Source organism: Cherax quadricarinatus, chromosome 42, assembly GCF_038502225.1.
Source record: "Cherax quadricarinatus isolate ZL_2023a chromosome 42, ASM3850222v1, whole genome shotgun sequence".
Lineage (NCBI taxonomy): Eukaryota > Metazoa > Arthropoda > Malacostraca > Decapoda > Parastacidae > Cherax > Cherax quadricarinatus.
In genome coordinates this window covers 18430127-18454980 of record NC_091333.1, presented here as the reverse complement: position 1 = coordinate 18454980, position 24854 = coordinate 18430127, and the positions used below count along the sequence as shown (strand labels likewise).

At 40.3% G+C, this 24854-nt stretch overlaps 1 protein-coding gene and 1 long non-coding RNA gene across 6 annotated transcripts in view; one reads left to right on the top strand and one right to left on the bottom strand.

Annotated features, from left to right (window-relative positions):
* LOC128695665 (CREB-regulated transcription coactivator 1) overlaps positions 1-24854 on the bottom strand; it is a 276224-nt gene that overhangs the window by 155227 nt on the left and 96143 nt on the right. For all 5 annotated transcript variants that reach the window (XM_070093389.1, XM_070093387.1, XM_070093386.1 and 2 more), the window contains 2 exons: positions 3968-4160; positions 3562-3762 (listed from right to left, as the gene is read on the bottom strand). In XM_070093389.1, coding sequence (XP_069949490.1) covers positions 3562-3762; positions 3968-4160 — 394 coding nt within the window. The remainder of the gene's footprint in view (positions 1-3561; positions 3763-3967; positions 4161-24854) is intronic.
* LOC128695667 (uncharacterized) lies at positions 12772-14246 on the top strand. Its single transcript, XR_008408054.2, has 2 exons — positions 12772-13586; positions 13845-14246. It is a non-coding gene; the product is annotated as an uncharacterized lncRNA (long non-coding RNA).

Here is a 24854-nt window from a genome sequence, read left to right as displayed (position 1 = left end):
ATAACCCAAGAAAGTCAGTGCATCATCAAGGACTGTCTAACTTATTTTCATTGGGGTCCTTAATCTTGTCCCCCAGGATGCGACCCACAACAGTTGACTAACACCCAGGTGAACAGGAAAAAATGCCTGGAACTAGTGCTCATATTGGTGAGGTTAGTGGGGAGGATGTGGAAGAGTTGGTGGAGGAGGACAATGATGAACTAACCACTGATGAGCTGCTAGATCATCTTCAACAGCAAGAGGCCAGACCTGAGGAAACTGCTTGGGAGGAGGGGAGAGAGAAATTGAAGAAGTTGCCTACTTCAAAGATTAAGGAAATGTGTGCAATGTGGCTTGAAGTGCAAACCTTTTTTGATGAAAATCACCCTGACACAGCTATTGCAAGCTGTGCTGGTGACTATTACACTAACAATGTTGTGAACCACTTTAGGAAAGTCATAAAGGAACGAGAGGTACAGGCCTCTATGGACAGATATATTGTGCGACAGAGGTCCAGTGACTCTCAAGCTGGTCCTAGTGGCATTAAAAGAACAAGGGAAGTAACCCCGGAAGAGGACTTGACACCTCAAGTCCTAATGGAAGGGGATTCCCCTTCTAAACACTAAGACCATCCACACTCTCCCCTCCTCCCATCCCATCAGTCATCACCAGATCTTCAATAAGGTAAGTGTCATGTATTGTACATCTCTTCTTCAGTTTGTGTGCATTAAAATTAATATTTCATGTGGTAAAAAAAATTTTTTTCACACTTTGGGGTGTCTTGCACGGATTAATTTGATTTCCATTATTTCTTACGGGAATATTAATTCGCCTAACGATAATTTCGCCTAATGTTGAGCTCTCAGGAACGGATTAATATCGTTAGGCGAGGGTCCATTGTAATTGCCTCTTCAAAGTCTTGTGGAGTTAGAATAATATCCGAGATTTTTGGGATGACCAAATTTTGGGTTTCGTTCATAAAGAATTTATTTGGATTGTCGACCCTTAGTCTGGGTAGTGGCTCGGTGAACAGAGTCATATTGGGACTTTAGTATCTCACTCATTTCTTGGCTGTCATCTGTGTATGTCCCATCCCGCCTAAGCAGGGGCCCAATACTGGATGTTGTTTTTCCCTTAGATTTGGCATAAGAGAAGAAGTATTTTGGGTTTTTTCAATTTCCTTTATGGCTTTTAGTTCTTCCTGTGATTCCTGTCTCCTATAAGATTCCTACAGCTTAAGTTCGATATCTGCAATTTCACTGACTAGTACCTCCCTTCGTATTTTAGATATATTGGCCCCACTCAGCAGCTCTGTGACTCTTTGCCTTCGTCTGTATAGGGAATGTCTCCCTTTCTAGTTTACATCTTCTCTTTCTTTTTCTTAACGGAATGCATCTTGAGCAGATCTCAAGAGCCACAGAGTTCATTTTTTCAAGGCAAATGTTTGGATCCCTGTTGTTTAGGATATCTTCCCAGTTTGTTTCATTGAGGACATGGTTTACTTGATCCCATTTTATGTTTTTGTTATTGAAATTGAATTTCATGAGGAGACCTTCATGACTGCTCACATTTTGCTGGTCCGGAGCCCTGTGCATACATGTCTGTATCTCTATTATGTTGCGATCTGAGTGTATTGTCTTTCATACTCCTCCATTTTAGGTATCTCAAGTTGAAATCTCCTAGTAGTAAGATGTTTGGGGCAGGAGTTGGGAGATTTTCCAGACAGTGGTCAGTTTTCACAAGCTGCTCCTGGAATTGCTGGGAAGTTGCATCTGGAGGCTTGTATGCTACCACAACGACAAGGTTTTTGTTGTTAGGTAAGACACACATGCAACAGTTAGGTATCTTTATTACGAAACGTTTCGCCTACACAGTAGGCTTCTTCAGTCGAGTACAGAAAAGTTGATAGAAGCAGAAGATACTTGAAGACGATGTAATCAGTCCATCACCCTTAAAGTTTTGAGGTGGTCAGTCCCTCAGTCTGGAGAAGAGCATTGTTCCGTTGTCTGAAAACATCGTCTTCAAGTATCTTCTGCTTCTATCAACTTTTCTGTACTTGACTGAAGAAGCCTACTGTGTAGGCGAAACGTTTCGTAATAAAGATACCTAACTGTTGCATATGTGTCTTACCTAACAATCTGTCGGTATTTTATACCATTTTAATGTTCAAGGTTTTTGTTTTCAATCTTTACCGCCAAAACTTCAACTACATCATTTGAGGTGTTTAGTAGTTGTATGCAAATGAGCGACTCTGTGACATACAGGCCAACCCTCCCCTTGTTGCCTGTTTAGTCTGTTGCATTAGAATAGGTTATAACCTGGGATCCATATTTTGTCATAATGATCCTTTATGTGGGTCATGAGTTGCTCTCTGTCTCAGAGAGCCACTCATGAACCTACAGGTAGTCACGTCTGATTCTTGAACAACTGAAAATGCATATTACTTGCCTGTCATGCTTATTATGCATTATATCTACAAGCACAGTATAGCACTGTCTGGATTTCTCGGGTTATCCTAGGTAATTTACACTACGTATAATTGTATTTATGTGTACCTGTGAGATAGATACAGACAGAGATAGAGACAGCCAAAGTCAATCAGCCAGCAGCCGCCAGCCAGCCAGCCTGCCAAACACGTATTACACGTTCCAGAATTGTTTCTCTTTACTTAGGGCATAGGTCATAGGACATTCTGGCAGGATGACACTACCAGTGGTACCAAAACTGAAAGTGCTACACAAATGTTGCACATGGGTTATTATCGAAGTTCTTGATATTTCCTCGACCAAATCTGGCCACATCCACCTCAAAGCTACTAAACTCAGGGTCAACATCACTTTCCTCTTAAAAGAGGAGTGTTAATACAACATGACATCAGTGAATTCCTGGTCTCTGCCACGCTGTTTGCTCTAGCTGGCATTCATTTGAAAAGGTGCTCCCACAAGGTACTAAGTGGTCCCACATTTTTTTAATACTGTGCACACCGAGTGTTAAGACCCATTCTATGCCGACCAGGCATCTCAGGCCAATCATGCCAAATTTGGAGGCAGGAAAAACACAACGTTGATCTATGTTTTGAGCGCTAGCGGTAACAATGCAGATCTACGTTTGGACAGTTAAGGGGCTAACTGGTGATCCAATGTACATTCAATACATCCTGCATTTGACCTTAATACAATGACTTCAGCATATTATCAACACCCAGTACAGTACATGTAATTTAATTCTCAAATGTTGTTATACTGTCCTTTAAAATGTAGAGTCAATCTGAACAAGATATACATGAAAAAATAAGGATCTTTTGGCAAAAAGTTAGGGGTCAACTTATAAACATTATCAACCAACACTCAAGTGTAAACCAGTGCCAACAAGAGACATTATTGTTGTAAATGAAAATACTTTAACAGCTTCAGGAAAAAAAATACAAGCTTTTTTTCTTTGCATCACTTTATCATTCAGTGATACTTAATTAGCAAAAAAAAATATAATTTACTGTTGAGCAGTGACCTGTTGGAATCTGCAAAACAAAGCAGTGCAATGAGGCTGGTGCAGCAATTAGGCACCATTTAATTTTCAACTTACTTTGCTCTGGGAGTGGTGCGGCACACGGTTTATGTGGAGCGGCTGGTAGGGCTTTTGTTTCTGTTTACGAGAAAGGGATGGAGAAGGTCCAGGAGATGTACCTCTGGGAGAGGCTTGTCCACTACTATATGGATCACCCAGAGTCCCTGATGGGAAACCTGACCCAAGACGAGGTGAGCCTGCTGACAAACTCTGTAAAGTCTGTTCAGAAAAGACCATATTTTTATGGAATGTATATGACATGATTCAGTACAACAGGGTTAACCATTAATTAAATACTTTTGTTAATAATCAGTTACAAGTACTTATAGCGATTCCAAATTATTTTTAAGTATTAACTATATATGTCAGCATTATCTGCTAATGATAGTTGAAATTAAATATATGAAAGAGAAAACAGACTCACTGCTAAGTCTGTATCAGGCAGAGGTGGGTTCATGGGCTGAAGATATTGGACTTGAGTCAAGTCAGGAAGAGAACCAGTATTAGGTAGTGCTCCGACACCCCCTCCACCTCCCCCTCCCCCAGGTCCAGCTCCTCCAACATTATTTATGGACGTGGGGATGGGAATATTTGCACTCCGCTGTATGTGGTTCACCCTGTTTATACAAGAAAATATAAATATCACAATAACAACACATTATCAAGACTACAGAGAGAATCAATTGCAGGAGGGAGATCCATGGAGGTATATCTGTTCACAACCCTGGTATGTCTCCCAAAAATTATTTTTAGAACTTTTAACACAAAAAGACTATAAACAGAAAAATATCTATTATAAAATCAGCTACTGAGAAACTATAAACCCATTCCATAGTTTATTTCAAGCCAACCCTATGCCAAGGTATTCGCTTGTTTGAAAAAAGATTGCTTATTAACCCTTTGACTGTTTTGGTCGCACATATACGTCTTAACCCTTTCAGGGTCCAAGGCCCAAATCTGGAGTCACGCACCAGTGTCCAAGAATTTTCAAAAAAAAAATTTGTTATTTTTTCTTATGAAATCGTAGAGAATCTTTTTGTGAAGGTAATAAAACAAAAAGTACGAAATTTGGTGGAAAATTGACGAAATTATGCTCTCGCGAATTTTGATGTGTCAGCGATATTTACGAATCGGCGATTTTGCCGACTTTGACTCCCATTTTAGGCCAATTACATTATTCCAATCAACCAAATTCTTAGCTATTTCACTAGTATTACTTCTATTCTATCGATTGAGCACAAGAAATCGCCAAGTCAACTGTTTCAACTACAAAATAAAGTGATCGGAAATTGTCAATTTGGCCAATTTAACACAAAGTTCAAAATATTTCAATTTCAAAATAGGGTCCAGAATAAACAATGTAGGCATTCCTGGCACTAAACTAACATTTCCTCTGTTCGTTAGTTATGTTTTGAGGCTTTACAAATAAATTCCATTTTGATTTTTTATTCACATAATGAATTTTTATTCACACCAAAAAATAGAAGATTTACTGTTATGCAATACTGTAATAATTGTATAAATATCTTCACCATATTTGTGAATGTATATTAGACCCACCAGCTGACGTGTATTAGATGTGTGAGGTCGTTTGTTTACTCTTGAATATCGGCAAAAATTTAACATTTCCGCTACTTTGAGCTCAGTTTCAAGCCATTTCCAGTGCTAAAACCAATCAAAATCATCTCTATTTCTGTAATATGTCTTCCATTCTATCAAATGAGACCAAGAAATCGCAAATACAACTATAAAAAACATACGAAAAAACACTGCAAAGTTGCTGTTTTAATCGAAAAATCATGATCTGCAGGATCTGTTTTATGTGGTGCACACATACCACATAGATGTATTCTCTCATATCTAGGCCCAAATGTACCACTCACAGTTTATCAGAGTGAGCTGAGCTCATGGCGTAGATCTACGGTTTGGACACTCACCGTAAAGCCGTAGATCTACGGGACGGACCCTGAAAGGGTTAAGAGCCAGTGTTTCGGATGTATATATACTCAATAATTCTAGCGGCTTCAAATCAAGCAGGAGAAAGCTGGTAGGCCCACATGTGAGAGAATGGGTCTGTGTGGTCAGTGTGCACCACATAAAAAAAATCCTGCAACATGCAGTGCATATTGAGAAAAAAAACTGACCGTTTTTTGGATTAAAACGCCGACTTTGAGGAGTATTTTCCTATAGTATTTATCGTTGTATTCTCGTTTTCATGGTCTCAAGTGATAAAATAGGAAACATATTGCAGATATAGAGATGATTTTAATTAGTTTCACAATGAAAACAACCTTGAAATTGAGCTCAAACTAGCGGAAATGTTCGATTTTTACCAATGTTCAAGAGTAAGCAAATCACACCACACGTCCAATAAACATCAACTGGGGAGTCTAATATTCTTTCACTAGTTTATCTGGAGTTTATCTGGAGAGAGTTCCGGGGGTCAACGCCCCCGCGGCCCGGTCTGTGACCAGGCATGTATAGTAATACATATAAAATAACATTTTTACTTACCTTTATTGAAGATTGGTGATGGCATCTGGAAGATAGGGAGGAGGAGAGAGGGAGTTGGGGTTAGTGTTTGGAAGGAGAATCCCCCTCCATGAGGACTTCAGGTAAAGCCCTCTCTGGGGTTACTTCCCTTCTCTGTCTTTTAATGCCACTAGGACCAGCTTGAGTCACTGGACCCCCTGTCTCACAAAATAACTGTCCACAGTCCTCTGTTTCTGGCGCCTCTTTAACATTTCCCTAAAATGGGACATGGTTCTGTCACTGAACTTGTTGCAAAGATGGCTTGTTTCAGCTTGCTCAGGGTGGTACTTCTGCACAAACATTTGGACATCATTCCACTTGGCACAGATCCCTTAATCTTTGAAGAAGGCACCTCATCCACTCCCTCTTCCTCCTCTGAAGCAAGTTCCTCAGCTGTGGTCTGATACTGCTCCAGATGAAGCTCTTCCAGCTCTTCAGTGGTTAGCTCTTCCCTGTGGTCCTCCACCAACTCTTCCACATCCTCACCACTCACCTCCAACCCCAGGGTGTTCCCCAATGCCACAATAGAATCCACAATAGGCAGAGGGTGAGCTGGGTCAGGGTCAGCCTCAAACCCTTCAAAATCCCTCTTTTGGACACAATCTGGCCACAATTGTCTCCAAGCAGAGTTCAAAGTCCTGGGAGTCACTCCCTTACCTATAAGGCTTATGGAGTTGTAGATGTTGAAGTGATTCCTCCAGAACTCTCTTAGGGCCAACTTAGTGTCTGTGGTCACTTCAAAGCACTTTTCAAACACTGCTTTTGTGTAGAGTTTTTTGAAGTTAGAAATGACCTGCTGGTCCATGGGCTGGAGGAGAGGAGTGGTGTTAGGAGGCAAGAACTTCACTGTGATGAAACTGAAGTCCTTAGACAAGAGGTCTAATAAGTTTGGAGGATGAGCAGGAGCATTGTCCATTAACAGGAGGCACTTGAGTGGCAATTTTTTTTCCTGGAGGTATTTTTTCACACTGGGGCCAAACACTTCACTGACCCACTCTTTGAAAATTTCTCTTGTGACCCATGCCTTATGATTAGCTTTCCACAAGACACAACTTGTTCTTAAAGACATTGTTTTTCTTAAACACTCTGGGATTTTCTGAATGATACACAAGTAAAGGCTTCACTTTAAAATCACCACTAGCATTAGCACAGAACAAAAGAGTAAGTCTCTCTTTCATAGGCTTGTGTCCTGGCAGTGCCTTTTCCTCCTGTGTGATGAAGGTCCTTTTTGGCATTTTCTTCCAAAACAAGCCTGTTTCGTCACAATTAAACACTTGTTCAGGTTTCAATTCTTCAATGTCTATGTACCCCTTAACCCTTTGAGGGTTTTGGTCGTACTAGTACGTCTTACGCATAGGGGTTTTTGACGTACTAGTACTCATAAATTCTAGCGGCCTCAAATCTAGTGGGAGAAAGCTGGTAGGCCTTCATATGAAAGAATGGGTCTATGTGGTCAGTGTGCACAGTCTAAAAAAAATCCTGCAGCAAACAGTGCATAATGAGAAAAAAAAAACTTTGACCATTTTTTTGGAATAAATCAGCGACTTTGCAGTGTATTTTCGTATGGTATTTATTGTTGTATTCTAGTTTTCTTGGTCTCATTTTATAGAATGGAAGACATATTACAGAAATTGAGATGATTTTGACTGGTTTTACAAAGAAAGGTGCCTTGAAATTGAGCTCAAAGTAGCAGAAATGTTCGATTTTTACCAAACTTCAAAAGTAAACAAATCGTGCCAAGCGTGCAATACACGTCAACTGGTGAGTCTAATATTCTTTCACAAGTGCACCAATAATATTTATACCATTTTTTACACTAATGCAGTAGTCTGCATAACAGTAAATCTTATATTTTTTGTGAGAATAAAAATTCTAAGTGGAAAGCAAAAGAATATAAGAGGGGCCTTGAGACGTGACTAATGACTAGAGGAAATGTCATTTTAGTGCCAGGAATGTCTTTCTTGTTTATTCTGGACCCTATTCGGAAATTGGCATCTTTTGAAATTTGTGTGAAATTGGCAGAATTGCTAAATTCTGACCACTGTACTGGATAGTTGCATTTCATAAATGGGTGGTTTCTTGCACCCATTCGATAGAAAAAATGGAGTTCTAGCGAAATATTCATGTTTTTTGTCGACTAGTACAGTGAAATTGGCCGAAAATGGGGCTCAAAGTGGGCAAAATCGCCGATGCATGAACATCGCCGAGACCGCTAACTTTGCGAGAGCATAATTTCGTAAGTTTTCTATCAAATTTCAAACTTTTGGTGTCTTTATGATCGGGAAAAGATTCTCTATCTTTTCATAAGAGAAAATATTTTTTTTTTTTTTAAATTTGGCCGACCCTGAGAACGAGTTTCAGAGAGGGCCTGTCGACCCTCAAAGGGTTAAACTCCTGTACAAACTTCTCAGCAGCCCGTTTGTCTGAACTGGCTCCCTCACCATGTCTTACAACATTGTGTATGCCACTACGCTTCTTATATCTGTCAAACCAGCCTCTGCTGGCCTTAAATTCACTATCAGCACTGGTTCCAGGAGTTTTCTGTACCAGATCGGCATGCAACTTCCTTGCCTTTTCACAAATAATCATCTCTGAAACACTACCACCTGCAATCTCTCTATCCTTGATCCACACCAGCAACAACTTCTCAACCTCTTCAACTATTTGTGGTCTTTTTTTTTGGTTAGCATATTAACACCTTTCACAACATCAGCTTCCTTGATTTGTTCTTTCTTTGCCAGGATAGAACCAATGGTCAACTTGTTTTTCCCATACATCCTGGCAAGCTCAACAAGTCTCACACCACTCTCATACTTCTGTATTATTTCCTTCATCACATCTATGGTGTTTCTCACTTTCTTTACCACAGGGGTACCACTAGCAAGTTTCTTTGGGCACATGGCAGCTTATTTCACAGTCCCACAAGCACTAAACACAACGAAATAATCGTAAAATGCGTGAATGAGAGTGCAGGTTAGTGTTCAGTCAAGCATAAACAAAGCTAAACTGCTCACGGCGCCTGCGCGGGGACACGGACAGAGCGGGTCGGCAGACAGGTCCCGTACCCGGCGGTCCAAAAATAGGGGCGCGTTCGATAATAGGGACACAGTTTGTCCGAAAAAATGGTCCTATTTTCGAAACGTTCGATATGTGCTACGTTCGATTTTTGAGGTTCCACTGTAGTTCAAATTGGTAAATGGGCGGTTTCTTGTACTCAGTCGATAGAAAAAATGGAGTTCTAAAGAAATAGCTATGAGTTTAGTCAACTGGAACAATGGAATTGGCCAAAAACAGGGCTCAAAGTCGGCAAAATCATCGATGTGTATATGTCGGCGAGACTGCTAACTTCGCGGGAGCGTAATTCCGTGAGTTTTCGACCAAATTTCGTACTTTTGGTGTCATTACCATCGGGAAAATATTCTCTACCATTTCATAACAAAAAATAATTTTTTTTTTCCCAAAATTTTTTTGCGACATAGAATGACAGTTTCAGAAAGGGGCTTGCGACAGTCAAAGGGTTAAAAAGGAGTGCATTCTGAAAACAGATGTAGTTGTCCTTACAAATTCACAGGTAAGGTTACATTCCTAGAAGTTCTGCTAAAGCAGAAACGACAAATACAAAATTAAGTCTGTATATCAAATTTTATTACAAATTTGAGTTTATGAGTTTCAGAGCTTATATCTCTGTAATACATCTCTGGTTAATATCAATCACAAGAAATAATGACCAGAATAAAGAGAGATCTGGGTGTAACAAAGCCAAAGAAGCATTGGATAACCGAGTCTATTCACTAGTTGCCATATGTAAAAACACTGGATATCGAAATTTGCAAATACAGAGGACTCTGAATTTGTAGGAAAGGCTACAGGGGTGAGGATGTTGCACTTCAGAGGGCCATCTAAACTATGATGTCAGTGCACTTCTGGTTAGATAGAGACTGAACTAATGCCAGTGAATGTTTTTTTTTGTGTGTGTGTGTGTGGGGGGGTGAGGGGGGTCACCCTATGCTGATGGGAAACAATTGGTGCTAAAAAAATTATAAAAACTTCTTATCATGGGTCAGGCAAATTTTTAATACTGACCTCCTTACTTACCAAATCAGATAATGCCTTTATATACTGTCTAAAAAATTACAACAGATAAATTATCTAGCTTTGAGTCCTGTAGCTACAAATAGTAGTTACATACATGAAGAAATAAACTCAAATTTCTTAAGTACAATGGAACCTCTACTTGCGAGCACATCCACGTGCAAGTTTTCCCAAATACAAGCTGTCGATGGGTAAATTTTTTGCTTCCATACTCGAGCAAAATTTCCATAAGCGAGCAGACCTCAAGGCAGGTGCCTTGACGCTTGTGAGGGGCTCTTTCTCTTGATCTAGGGAACTGTATCTCATTTGTTTGTTGGACTATCTTATTGAAACTTGGGCAATGTATGATGGAAAGATGCTTCTTAAAGTAATAATAATAATATAATAATCAGATGTATAATAATAATACATATAATAAGTATAATACATGTACAATAATAATAATATAATACATATAATAATAATACACTGTAATTGTTTTACATGATGGTAGGATTGCTGGTGTCCATTTTTCTGTCTCATGAACATGCAAGGCTTCAGGTACGTCTTGCTACTTCTACTTACACTTAGGTCACACTACACACACATGTACAAGCATATATATACAGTGGTCCCTCGTTTTTCGTAATTAATCCGTTCCTGGAACCGTTACTATAAACGAAATTTACGATTTGCGAATCAATTTTCCCCGTAAGAAATAATGTAAATACAATTAATCCGTTTCTGACACTCAGAAGTATTAAAACAAAAAAAAATTTTTACATGAAATATACATATAGTACATAAACAATACAATGGGAAATGATGAATGAAACATTAACAGCATAACACTTACCTTTATTGGAGATTCTTCTTAGTGTATGGGAGACTGGAGGAGGAGAGAGATTGGATTGTTTACAGTTTGGAAGGGGAATCCCCTTCCAGCAACACCTCAGGTACCAATTGCTTCTCTGGGGTTGCTTCTCTTCTCTGTTTCTTAATGCCACTAGGACCACCTTGAGAGTCACTCTAGTCCTGCCTTGCAAAGTAACTGTGGAGAGAGCTCTGTTTCTGGCGTCTCTTTAACACTTCCCGAAAATGGCCCAAGACTTTGTCACTGTACATATTTCTCACCTTCTTTACCACAGGCTTGGCACTAGGAGCTTTCTTTGGAGCCATGGTAGCTTATTTGGTAATTGCAAGCACTAAAATGAGTGGATTATGAAATATTTCATAGAAGCACTTGAGGGGACCTTCACTCACTGGTAAACAATGCCAGACTGGCCGGGTAGGGAGGCCGCCCCGGCTCACACCGTGCGTACACTTCCCGGACGAACTACTATTCGCGAGTCAACCTATGAAAAGCGAGTCCATGTTTATACGAAAATACCCCTATGATTGGGGAAATTTACGATTGCCGAGAACTACGAAAAGCAAGGGACCACTGTACATACATACCCCTCTGGGTTTTCTTCCATTTTCCTTCTAGTTCTTGTTCTTGTTTATTTCCTCTTATCTTCATGGGGAAGTGGAACAGAATTCTTCCTCCGTAAGCCATGCGTGTCATAAGAGGCGACTAAAATGCCAGGAGCAAGGGGCTAGTAACCCCTTCTCTTGTACATATTACTAAATGTAAAAGGAGAAACTTTCCTTTTTCCTTTTGGGCCACCCCGCCTCGGTGGGATACGGCCGGTTTGTTGAAAGAAAGAAGAAAAGAATAATAATTCATATACAATAATAATGTACTACATAATAATTATAATAACAGATTACTTCAAAAGGCCGTCACTAGATTGGGAGTGGTTGTGGCCGCCTCCACTTGTTACATAATGACACACTTTATGCATTCTGGAGTATATATCAGGTTTCTTTGGTATTTATATTGTTTATTATTTCATGTTAGATGAACTGTGATAGATAAATAAGCCATATAGTTGATAGTAAAATATTCAAGGAGTATTTTGTCCTGTCGCCAGACAAACTCTCATTGGCCACTGCCACATATACAGTGGTCCCTCAATAATCGTCCGGCCTGAAAGTCGTCCATTTCGGAAATAGTCCTGTTTTTTCGTCAAAATATTGGCTCGCAAATGGTCCGGTAACTCGCTAATAGTCCTAATAGTCCTTCGTCCTGGATGCATACTCACGCTCTGAGCCGCCTCGGCCTTTCCTTCCCAGCCAGTGTGCCATTGTTTACCAGTGAGTGACGGTCCCCTCACATGCTCCTATGAAATATTTCATAATATTCCATTGATTTTAGTGCTTGCAAGTGCTAAATAAGCTACCATGGCTCCAAATAAAGCTTCTAGTGCCAGCCCTTTGGTAAAGAATGTGAGAAACACATAATTTATGAAAAAGTTTGTAGAAAAATACAAAGATGATGGTGGTAGAGTGGAAGCAGTTGTGATAGTGGTTGATGAACATAAGAAAGGAGGATCACTGCAGCAGGCCTGTTGGCCCAAGCTCGGCAGGTCCTTTACAATTCATCCCACTAACGAAACATTTTCCCAACCCAGTCCTCAATGCTACCCAAGAAATAAGCTCTGATAACTCTATCCACTCATTTACAAGTCCCAAATGAGTGGATAGAGTTATCAGAGCTTATTTCTTGGGTAGCATTGAGGACTGGGTTGGGAAAATATTTCGTTAGTGGGATGAATTGTAAAGGACCTGCCGAGCATGGGCCAATAGGCCTGCTGCAGTGATCCTCCTTTCTTATGTTCATCAACCACTATCACAACTTCCACTCTACCACCACCATCTTTGTATTTTTCTACAAACTTTTTCATAAATTATGTGTTTCTCACATTCTTTACCAAAGAGCTGGCACTAGAAGCTTTCTTTGGTGGTAGTGATGGTGGTAGAAGGTAGTAGTGATGGTGGTAACAGTTGTAATAGTGGTAGAAGGTCGTAGTGATGGTGGTAGAGGGTTCCTTCTTTAGTGATTCAGCGATTCTACCAACTCCTCCAATGTTGGAGTTATATAGGGCTACAAAAACCACCGCCGCCTCACCACCATTATGGACGGCTTACACTCAGTGGCCCTTATATACCCAACAACAACACAACACAACACCTCTCGTGACATATGTAATGACTTATTTTATTCATTCTAGAGTATATTCCACGTTTCTATGTTATTAATATTGTTTATTATGTCATATTAGTTGAATTGTGATAGATAAATAAGCCATAGAGTTGATATTAGTGTCATATTTTCCAACAATAAACTTGCCATCCCTCCCTCACACAAACAAATAGCCAATAAGAACATAACAATGGAAGAACACTGCAGGTCTACTGGCCCATACAAGGCAGGTCCTTATCAAAATGACCTCCACCCAAAGCTACCCAAGAATTTACTCCCGTACCCAATGACAAATCAAACTCGGCTCCTCCAACTCGTATATTTGTCCAATCTCTTCTTGAAGCTACCCAAGGTGGCTCTGGTGGCCTGGTGGTTAACGCTCTCGCTTCACACGGCGAGGGCCTGGGTTCGATTCCCAGCCAGAGTAGAAACATTGGACGTGTTTCTTTCCACCTGTTGTCTATGTTCCCCATCAGTAAAATGGGTACCTGGGTGTTAGTCGACTGGTGTGGGTCGCATCCTGGGACACTGACCTAAGGAGGCCTGGTCACAGACCGGGCCGCGGGGGCGTTGACCCCCGAAACTCTCTCCAGATAAACTCCAGATAAAGGTCCTAGCCTCGATCACCCTACTGGTAAGTGTGATGTTAAATAAGAACTTAAGAAAGTAGGAACACTGGAACAGGCCTGCTGGCCCATACTAGGCCGGTCCTTCACAAATCCAACCCACTAACAGAACAAATGCTACCCAAACAATAAGCTCAGGTGCAAGTCCGACTCAAATCCAACCCCTCTCACTCGTGTATTTATCCAACCTAAATTTGAAACTACCCAAGCCATAGCTTTTAGAACATTGGAAAGGAGGAACACTGCAATAAGCCTGTTGGCCCATACTAGGCCGGTCCTTCACAAATCCAACCCACTAACAGAACAAATGCTACCCAAGCAATAAGCTCAGGTGCAAGTCCGACTCAAATCCAACCCCTCTCACTCGTGTATTTATCCAACCTAAATTTGAAACTACCCAATGTTTTAGCTTCGATCACCCTACTAGGCAGACAGTTCCACTCATCAACTACCCCTATTACCAATGTTCATTTATACATTTTATTAGTGCCCTAGAGTCCTTATGGAGGGGGATTCCCCTTCGAAATAACCTCTCTTCCTCCCTGTCTTCCATTCACCAACAACAGCCTTCAATAAAGGTAACTGTCATGTTGAATGTTCATTCTTTTGTGCATGTATATCTATCTTTTAGGTAAAAAAAAAATTGTTGTTGATACTTCTGGGTGTCTGGAACGAATTAATTGGATTTACATTATTTCTTATGGGGAAAATTGATTCGAAAATCGTCCATTTCGATAATAGTCCCACTTCCAGGAACGGATTATGGACGATTATTGAGGGACCACTGTATAATGACATATTTTATTCATTCTAGAGTATATATCAGGTTTCTATGTTATTTATATTGTTTGTTATGTCATATTAGATGAACTGTGATAGATAAAGAAGTCATAGTGTTGATATTAGCAAAACTATTGAAGTACAGAATTCCACTGGAACAGATTAATTGCATTTCAATTAATTTAAATGAGGAAAATTGACTCTGCAAATGAGCAAATCCAGTTGCGAGCAAGGTCATGGAACGGATTAAACTCGCAAGTAGAGGTTCCACTGTATATACAGTGGAATCTCGTCTTACAAATTTAATCTGTTCCGGGACCTTGTTCGTATCCTGATTTGTTCGTATGCTGAGTCAATTTCCTCATTCAAATTAATTGAAATGCAATTTATTTGTTCCAGCCTCTCAGGAGGCATGACAAAATAATGCTAATATCAACTCTAATGCTTAGTTATCTATCAAAGTTCATCTAATATGACATAATGAACAATATTAATAACACAGAACCATGATATATACACCTACCATCCGACTTACGCCCAAGCTTGGTTCCGACCAACCGGTCTTAAGTCAAAATGGACGTAAGTCAAACCTTTGAAAATTGCCGATGTACTGGGTAGGGCATAATGTCAAACCTTTCCTATATAACCTACCTACACAGTACTGTAATGTACAATCATTATTTCATTCTTTTTACCATAATTTACTTCTATTGTTATATTTTAATTATTTATGTACTGTATATAATGTATACATGGTAGTGAACTGTATTGTAAATTTTACATTGCATACAGTATCATATGTTACTGTTATCTTTATGTATTGTCGACACAGTGGAATGGGAGAATACCACTGGTAGTGTCATCCTGCCAGAATGTACTATAACTTATACCCTAAGTAAAGAGAAACAACTCTGGAACATGTGTAATACGTATCCGGCTGGCTGGCCGGGTCTGTGGTTGGCCGGGTGAATGGTTGGCTGGCTGGATGGGTAGGTGGCTGGGTGGTTGGCTGACTGGCTGACTGAATGTGGCTCTCTCTCTGTATCTCTCTCTGTATCTGTATCTCTGTATCTATCTATCTCTCTCTCTCTCTCACTGGTACACATAAGTCAAGTTATCATACATATTATAAATTACCTAGGATAACCCCAAAAATCCAGACAAAGTGCTATACAGTAGATCTGTGCTCCAGTGCCCTAAATTAATAATAATATTAATCATCATTATTATTATTAGTACAATAATACACATGTACTAATATTAATAATATTATTATTAAGCTATATAATAATCGTGTCCACTCATTACTTACCTTAAAATATCTGTTGTCTTAATGTAGAGTGAGAGGTGAGTAAACAAGATTAAATGAATAAATGAGAGTGTAGAATGTTCACGAGTTATGTAAACAAACGTTGTTGTTGTTGTTACCAGCCCGGACATGAATGGTTTCTGTTCACTCTGTCAAGCCGACCAGAAAAACATCTCATATTTGTTAATTTATATGTTTATATGTAATGTAGCATGTTTATTATATAATTTTGAAAAAATCATAGATGGATTAAGCAAAATGTCTATATTAACGTTTTATACACATTTAATGCGCCTCAGTGATTATTATCATCACCATTATTAATATGGCATCTTCAAGACCAAATACACTCTTAATGAGTGGCTCTGAGACAGACAAGCAGACAGAAAGACAGACACACAGGTAGACAGAAAGACAGACACACAGACAGAAAGACAGACACACAGGTAGACAAAAAGACACACAGGTAGACAGAAAGACACACAGGTAGACATAAAGACAGACACACAGGTAGACATAAAGACAGACACACAGGTAGACAGAGACAGACACACAGGTAGACAGAAAGACACACACAATGGTAGACAGACACACACACACAGATACAGACACAGATATACAGGCAGACAGATTTTTTTTTTTTATCACACTGGCCGATTCCCACCAAGGCAGGGTGGCCCGAAAAAGAAAAACTTGCACCATCGTTCACTCCATCACTGTCTTGCCAGAAGGGTGCTTTACACTACAGTTTTTAAACTGCAACATTAACAGAGTAGGTGGACAGATACAGACAGGTTTATGTGCAACAGTGAAAACAAACAGAGTTCAAGAGTAAGAGCCTTTCTTGCCACAATCTCCAGTGCAAGATTCAGACTTCATCTCAGGGGCCGTGGTGAAATTTACTGTCCAGTTAGTACAGTTAATACAGTATGATACTGCTGATAGGACAGGGTTACTCAAACTGATGCTGCCTGCATGACACATTGCCGCTGCGAGTATTGTCAAATATTGTACAGCGGTGTGCATCAGCTGGCCCAGTCCAGCTGCCAGATGCATGGTCGTAAGTCTGCCAGATGCACGGTCGTAAGTCGAGTGGACGTATGTCGAGCAGGTCGTAAGTCGGATGGTAGGTGTATTTCATAATATTTCACTCATTTTAGTGCTTGCAATTACTAAATAAGTTACCATGACTCCAAACAAAGCTCCTAGTGCCAAGCCTTTGGTAAAGAAGGTGAGAAATACGATTGAATTTAAGAAAAACATCACTGAACAGCATGAAAGTGGCTTAAGTGCAGCTGAGCTGGCAAGGATGTATAACAAACCCTACACAAGCATATGTTCCATCGTGGCCAAGAAAGAGGAAATCAAGGACACTGTTGTTGCAAACGGGGTAAATATGCTGACAAAAATGAGATCACCAGTACTCGAAGAGGTTGATAAGTTATTATTGGTGTGCATAGACGAGAAACAATTAGCAGGAGATAGTATTATGACGTCGATTATTTGTGAAAAGGCTAGGCAGTTGCACGACGATCTGGTAAAGAAATTGCCTGCAAATAGTGGTGATGTGAGTGAATTTAAGGCCAGCAAAGGTTGGTTTGAGAGATTTAAGAACTGTAGTGGCATACAGTGTGGTAAGGCATGGTGAGGCTGCCAGTTCAGACCACAAAGCGGCTGAAAAATGTGTGCAGGAATTCAAGGAGGACGTAGAGGCTGAAGGACTGAAACCTGAACAAGTGTTCAATTGTGACGAAACAGGCCTCTTTTGGAAGAAAATGCCAAAGAGGACCAACATTACACAGGAGGAAAAGGCACTGTCAGGACACAAGTCTATGAAAGTCAGGCTGACGCTCATGTTCTGTGCAAATGCTATTGGGGATTTCAAAGAGAAGCCGTTACTAGTGTACCATTCTGAAAATCCCAGTGTGTTCAGGAAAAACAATGTTATGATGAGTAAATTGTGTGTGTTTTGGAAATCTAATAGTAAAGCATGGGTCACGAGGGAAATTTTCGTCGAGTGGTTCAATGAAGTGTTTGGCCCTAGTGTGAAGAATTACCTCCTGGAAAAGAAATTGGATCTCAAGTGCCTCCTAGTAATGGACAATGCACCTGCTCATCCTCCAAACTTGAATGACCTAATTTTCGAGGAGTTTGGGTTCATCACAGTAAAGTTCTTGCCCCCGAATACTACTCCTCTCCTCCAGCCCATGGACCAGCAGGTCATTGCAAACTTTAAAAATCTCTACACCAAAGCAATGTTTCAAAGGTGCTTGAATGTGACCTCAGACACTCACTTGACCCCTAAGAGATTTTTGGAGAGAACACTTCAGCATCCTCCATTGCATAAGCCTTATAAGTATGGCTTGGGAGGGAGTGACTATCAGGACTTGGAACTCTGCTTGGAGAAAACTGTGGCCAGATTGTGTCCACAAGAGGGATTCTGAAGGGTCTGCGGCTGACCCTGATGAGCCTATGTCTGTTGTTAAATCTATTGTGGCACTGGGGAGTTCCATGGGGTTGGATGTGAGTCTGGAGGATGTGGAAGAGTTGGTGGAAGACCACAACGAAGAGCTCACCACTGAGGAGCTGCAAGAGTTTCAGCAAGAAGAGCAAGAGATCGCAGCTCAGAATCTTGCTGCAGAGGAGGAGGAAGAGAGATGGAAGAAGGTGCCTTCTTCAGAAATTAAGGAGATTTTTGCAATGTGGGGTAAGATGGAAAGATTTATGGAGAAACATCACCCTGACAAGGCTGTTGCAAGCTATGTTGGCAACATGTACAGTGACAAAGTCTTGGGCCATTTTAGGGAAGTGTTAAAGAGATGCCAGAAATTGAGCTCTCTGGACAGTTATTTTGCGAGACAGGACTCCAGTGACTCTCAAGCTGGTCCTAGTGGCATTAAGAAACAGAGAAGTAACCCCAGAAAAGCAATTGGTACCTGAGGTGTTGATGGATGGGGATTCCACTTCCAAACTGTAAATAATCCAATCTCTCTCCTCCTCCAAACTCCCATACACTAAGAAGAATCTCCAATAAAGATAAGTGTAATGCTGTTAATGTTTTATTCATCATGTCCCATTGTCTTGTTTATGTACTACATCTATATTTCTTTTTCTGTCTCATAAACACGCTAGATAACAGGGATATCTTGCTACTCCTACTTACACTTTGGCCACACTTCACAGACACGCACATGCATATATATATACATACATCTAGGTTTTTCTCCTTTTTCTAAATAGCTCTTGTTCTTCTTTATTTCTTCTATTGTCCATGGGGAAGTGGAAAAGAATCTTTCCTCCGTAAGCCATGCGTGTCGTATGAGGCGACTAAAATGCCGGGAGCAATGGGCTAGTAACCCCTTCTCCTGTAGACATTTACTAAAAAAGAGAAGAAGAAAAACTTTATAAAACTGGGATGCTTAAATGTGCGTGGATGACAAGAAACAGATGATTGCTGATGTTATGAATGAAAAGAAGTTGGATGTCCTGGCCCTAAGCGAAACAAAGCTCAAGGGGGTAGGGGAGTTTCAGTGGGGGGAAATAAATGGGATTAAATCTGGAGTATCTGAGAGAGTTAGAGCAAAGGAAGGGGTAGCAGTAATGTTGAATGATCAGTTATGGAAGGAGAAAAGAGAATATGAATGTGTAAATTCAAGAATTATGTGGATTAAAGTAAAGGTTGGATGCGAGAAGTGGGTCATAATAAGCGTGTATGCACCTGGAGAAGAGAGGAATGCAGAGGAGAGAGAGAGATTTTGGGAGATGTTAAGTGAATGTATAGGAGCCTTTGAACCAAGTGAGAGAGTAACTGTGGTAGGGGACCTGAATGCTAAAGTAGGAGAAACTTTTAGAGAGGGTGTGGTAGGTAAGTTTGGGGTGCCAGGTGTAAATGATTATGGGAGCCCTTTGATTGAACTTTGTATAGAAAGGGGTTTAGTTATAGGTAATACATATTTTAAGAAAAAGAGGATAAATAAGTATACAAGATATGATGTAGGGCGAAATGACAGTAGTTTGTTGGATTATGTATTGGTAGATAAAAGACTGTTGAGTAGACTTCAGGATGTACCTGTTTATAGAGGGGCCACAGATATATCAGATCACTTTCTAGTTGTAGCTACACTGAGAGTAAAAGGTAGATGGGATACAAGGAGAATAGAAGCATCAGGGAAGAGAGAGGTGAAGGTTTATAAACTAAAAGAGGAGGCAGTTAGGGTAAGATATAAACAGCTATTGGAGGATAGATGGGCTAATGAGAGCATAGGCAATGGGGTCGAAGAGGTATGGGGTAGGTTTAAAAATGTAGTGTTAGAGTGTTCAGCAGAAGTTTGTGGTTACAGGAAAGTGGGTGCGGGAGGGAAGAGGAGCGATTGGTGGAATGATAATGTAAAGAGAGTAGTAAGGGAGAAAAAGTTAGCATATGAGAAGTTTTTACAAAGTAGAAGTGATGCAAGGAGGGAAGAGTATATGGAGAAAAAGAGAGAGGTTAAGAGAGTGGTGAAGAAATGTAAAAAGAGAGCAAATGAGAGAGTGGGTGAGATGTTATCAACAAATTTTGTTGAAAATAAGAAAAAGTTTTGGAGTGAGATTAACAAGTTAAGAAAGCCTAGAGAACAAATGGATTTGTCAGTTAAAAATAGGAGAGGAGAGTTATTAAATGGAGAGTTAGAGGTATTGGGAAGATGGAGGGAATATTTTGAGGAATTGTTAAATGTTGATGAAGATAGGGAAGCAGTGATTTCGTGTATAGGACAAGGAGGAATAACATCTTGTAGGAGTGAGGAAGAGCCAGTTGTGAGTGTGGGGGAAGTTCGTGAGGCAGTAGGTAAAATGAAAGGGGGTAAGGAAGCCGGGATTGATGGGATAAAGATAGAAATGTTAAAAGCAGGTGGGGATATAGTTTTGGAGTGGTTGGTGCAATTATTTAATAAATGTATGGAAGAGGGTAAGGTACCTAGGGATTGGCAGAGAGCATGCATAGTTATTTTGTATAAAGGCAAAGGGGATAAAAGAGAGTGCAAAAATTATAGGGGGATATGTCTGCTGAGTATACTTGGTAAAGTGTATGGTAGAGTTATTATTGAAAGAATTAAGAGTAAGACGGAGAATAGGATAGCAGATGAACAAGGAGGCTTTAGGAAAGGTAGGGGGTGTGTGGACCAGGTGTTTACAGTGAAACATATAAGTGAACAGTATTTAGATAAGGCTAAAGAGGTCTTTGTGGCATTTATGGATTTGGAAAAGGCGTATGACAGGGTGGATAGGGGGGCAATGTGGCAGATGTTGCAAGTGTATGGTGTAGGAGGTAGGTTACTGAAAGCAGTGAAGAGTTTTTACGAGGATAGTGAGGCTCAAGTTAGAGTATGTAGGAAAGAGGGAAATTATTTCCCAGTAAAAGTAGGCCTTAGACAAGGATGTGTGATGTCACCGTGGTTGTTTAATATATTTATAGATGGGGTTGTAAGAGAAGTAAATGCGAGGGTCTTGGCAAGAGGCGTGGAGTTAAAAGATAAAGAATCACACTCAAAGTGGGAGTTGTCACAGCTGCTCTTTGCTGATGACACTGTGCTCTTGGGAGATTCTGAAGAGAAGTTGCAGAGATTGGTTGATGAATTTGGTAGGGTGTGCAAAAGAAGAAAATTAAAGGTGAATACAGGAAAGAGTAAGGTTATGAGGATAACAAAAAGATTAGGTGATGAAAGATTGAATATCAGATTGGAGGGAGAGAGTATGGAGGAGGTGAATGTATTCAGATATTTGGGAGTGGACGTGTCAGCGAATGGGTCTATGAAAGATGAGGTGAATCATAGAATTGATGAGGGGAAAAGAGTGAGTGGTGCACTTAGGAGTCTGTGGAGACAAAGAACTTTGTCCTTGGAGGAAAAGAGGGGAATGTATGAGAGTATAGTTTTACCAACGCTCTTATATGGGTGTGAAGCATGGGTGATGAATGTTGCAGCTAGGAGAAGGCTGGAGGCAGTGGAGATGTCATGTCTGAGGGCAATGTGTGGTGTGAATATAATGCAGAGAATTCATAGTTTGGAAGTTAGGAGGAGGTGCGGGATTACCAAAACTGTTGTCCAGAGGGCTGAGGAAGGGTTGTTGAGGTGGTTCGGACATGTAGAGAGAATGGAGCGAAACAGAATGATTTCAAGAATGTATCAGTCTGTAGTGGAAGGAAGGCGGGGTAGGGGTCGGCCTAGGAAAGGTTGGAGAGAGGGGGTAAAGGAGGTTTTGTGTGCGAGGGGCTTGGACTTCCAGCAGGCATGTGTGAGCGTGTTTGATAGGAGTGAATGGAGACAAATGGTTTTTAATACTTGACGTGCTGTTGGAGTGTGAGCAAAGTAACATTTATGAAAGGGTTCAGGGAAACCGGCAGGCCGGACTTGAGTCCTGGAGATGGGAAGTACAGTGCCTGCACTCTGAAGGAGGGGTGTTAATGTTGCAGTTTAAAAACTGTAGTGTAAAGCACCCTTCTGGCAAGACAGTGATGGAGTGAATGATGGTGAAAGTTTTTCTTTTTCGGGCCACCCTGCCTTGGTGGGAATCGGTCAGTGTGATAATAAAAGAAAAAAAAAAATCTATATTTCATGTAAAAAAAAATTTTTTTTTTAATACTTCTGGGTGTCAGGAACAGATTAATTGTATTTACATTATTTCTTATGGGGAAAATTCATTCAAAAATCATAGATTTCGATAACAGTAGCTCCTCCAGGAACGGATTAAATACAATAAACGAGGGACCACTGTATATGGAATAGGTGGTAAGTTACTAAATGTTGTAAAGAATTTTTATGAGGATAGTGAGGCTCAAGTTAGGGTGTGTAGAAGAGAGGGAGACTACTTCCCGGTAAAAGTAGGTCTTAGACAGGGATGTGTAATGTCACCATGGTTGTTTAATATATTAATAGATGGGGTTGTAAAAGAAGTAAATGCTAGGGTGTTCAGAAGAGGGGTGGGATTAAATTATGGGGACTCAAATACAAAATGGGAATTGACACAGTTGCTTTTTGCTGATGATACTGTGCTTATGGGAGATTCTAAAGAAAAATTGCAAAGTTTAGTGGACGAGTTTGGGAGTGTGTGTAAAGATAGAAAGTTGAAAGTGAACATAGAGAAGAGTAAGGTGATGAGGGTATCAAATGATTTAGATAAAGAAAAATTGGATATCAAATTGGGGAATAGTAGTATGGAAGAAGTGAATGTTTTCAGATACTTGGGAGTTGACGTGTCGGCGGATGGATTTATGAAGGATGAGGTTAATCATAGAATTGATGAGGGAAAAAAGGTGAGTGGTGCGTTGAGGTATATGTGGAGACAAAAAACATTATCTACGGAGGTAAAGAAGGGAATGTATGAAAGTATAGTAGTACCAACACTCTTATATGGGTGTGAAGCTTGGGTTGTGAATGCAGCAGCGAGGAGGCGCGGTTATAGGCAGTGGAGATGTCCTGTCTAAGGGCTATGTGTGGTGTAAATATTATGCAGAAAATTCGGAGTGTGGAAATTAGGAGAAGGTGTGGAGTTAATAAAAGTATTAGTCAGAGGGCTGAAGAGGGGTTGTTGAGGTGGTTTGGTCATTTAGAGAGAATGGATCAAAGTAGAATGACATGGAGAGCATTTAAATCTGTAGGAGAAGGAAGGCGGGGTAGGAGTCGTCCTCGAAAAGGTTGGAAGGAAGGGGTAAGGGAGGTTTTGTGGGCGAGGGGCTTGGAGTTCCAGCAGGCCTGCGTGAGCGTGTTCGAAATGAGTGAATGGAGACGAATGATATTTGGGACCTGGCGATCTGTTGGAGTGTGAGCAGGGTAATATTTAGTGAAGGGATTCAGGGAAACCAGTTATTTTTATATAGCCTGACTTGAGTCCTGGAAATGGGAAGTACATTGCCTGCACTCTAAAGGAGGGGTTCGGGATATTGGCAGTTTAGAGGGATATGTTGTGTATCTTTATACATATATGCTTCTAAGCTGTTGTGTTTTGAGCACCTCTGTAAAAACAGTGATTATGTGTGAGTGAGGTGAAAGTGTTGAATGATGATGAAAGTATTTTCTTTTTGGGTCACCCTGCCTCAGTGGGAGACGGCCGACTTGTTAAAAAAAAAAAAATAATAATTTGGAGTACTAGGCAAGAGAACGTAGATCTACGTTTGGACAGTTAAGGGGTTAAAGGAGGAGTTTGGGATATTGGCTGTTTGGAGTGACATCTGAAATGTCATATCTGGGTGCCTCTGCGAAGACATTGATTATGTGTGAATGATGGTGAAAGTTTTTTTTTTTTCTTTGGGGTCACCCTGCCTCGGTGGGAGATGGCTAACATGTTGGAAATAAAAAAAAATAAAAGACCCTTCATAGCATAAGAAATTGTTGGTAAAGTTATACACTAACAATTTATAGTACTGTATTAGTGAATGATCAACAGATTACAATCACTGCTAATATCTTACTACACACAAATTATCCACACTTAACATACTGAAACTTGATAAATTAGACACTTGTGCATCTCTTGGGTATCTTTATTAACCCTTTGACTGTTTCAGGCCCCTTTCTGAAACTGTCATTCTATGTCGCTAAATTTTTGGAAAAAAAAAAAAAAAAAAAAAAAATCCCATGAAATGATAAAGAATCTTTACCCAATGGTAATGATACCAAAAGTTCAAAATTTGGTCGAAAACTCATGGAATTACGCTCCCGCGAAGTTAGCGGTCTCGGCGACATATGTGTATCGGCGATTTCGCCGACTTTCAGCCCTATTTTCAGCCAATTCCGTTGTTCCAGTTGACCAAACTCATAGCTATTTCTTTAGAACTCCATTTTATCTATCAGCTGAGTACAAGAAACCTCCCATTTACCAATTTGGACTACCCAGTATTGTGGTCAGAAATTGAAGATTGAGACACTTATGC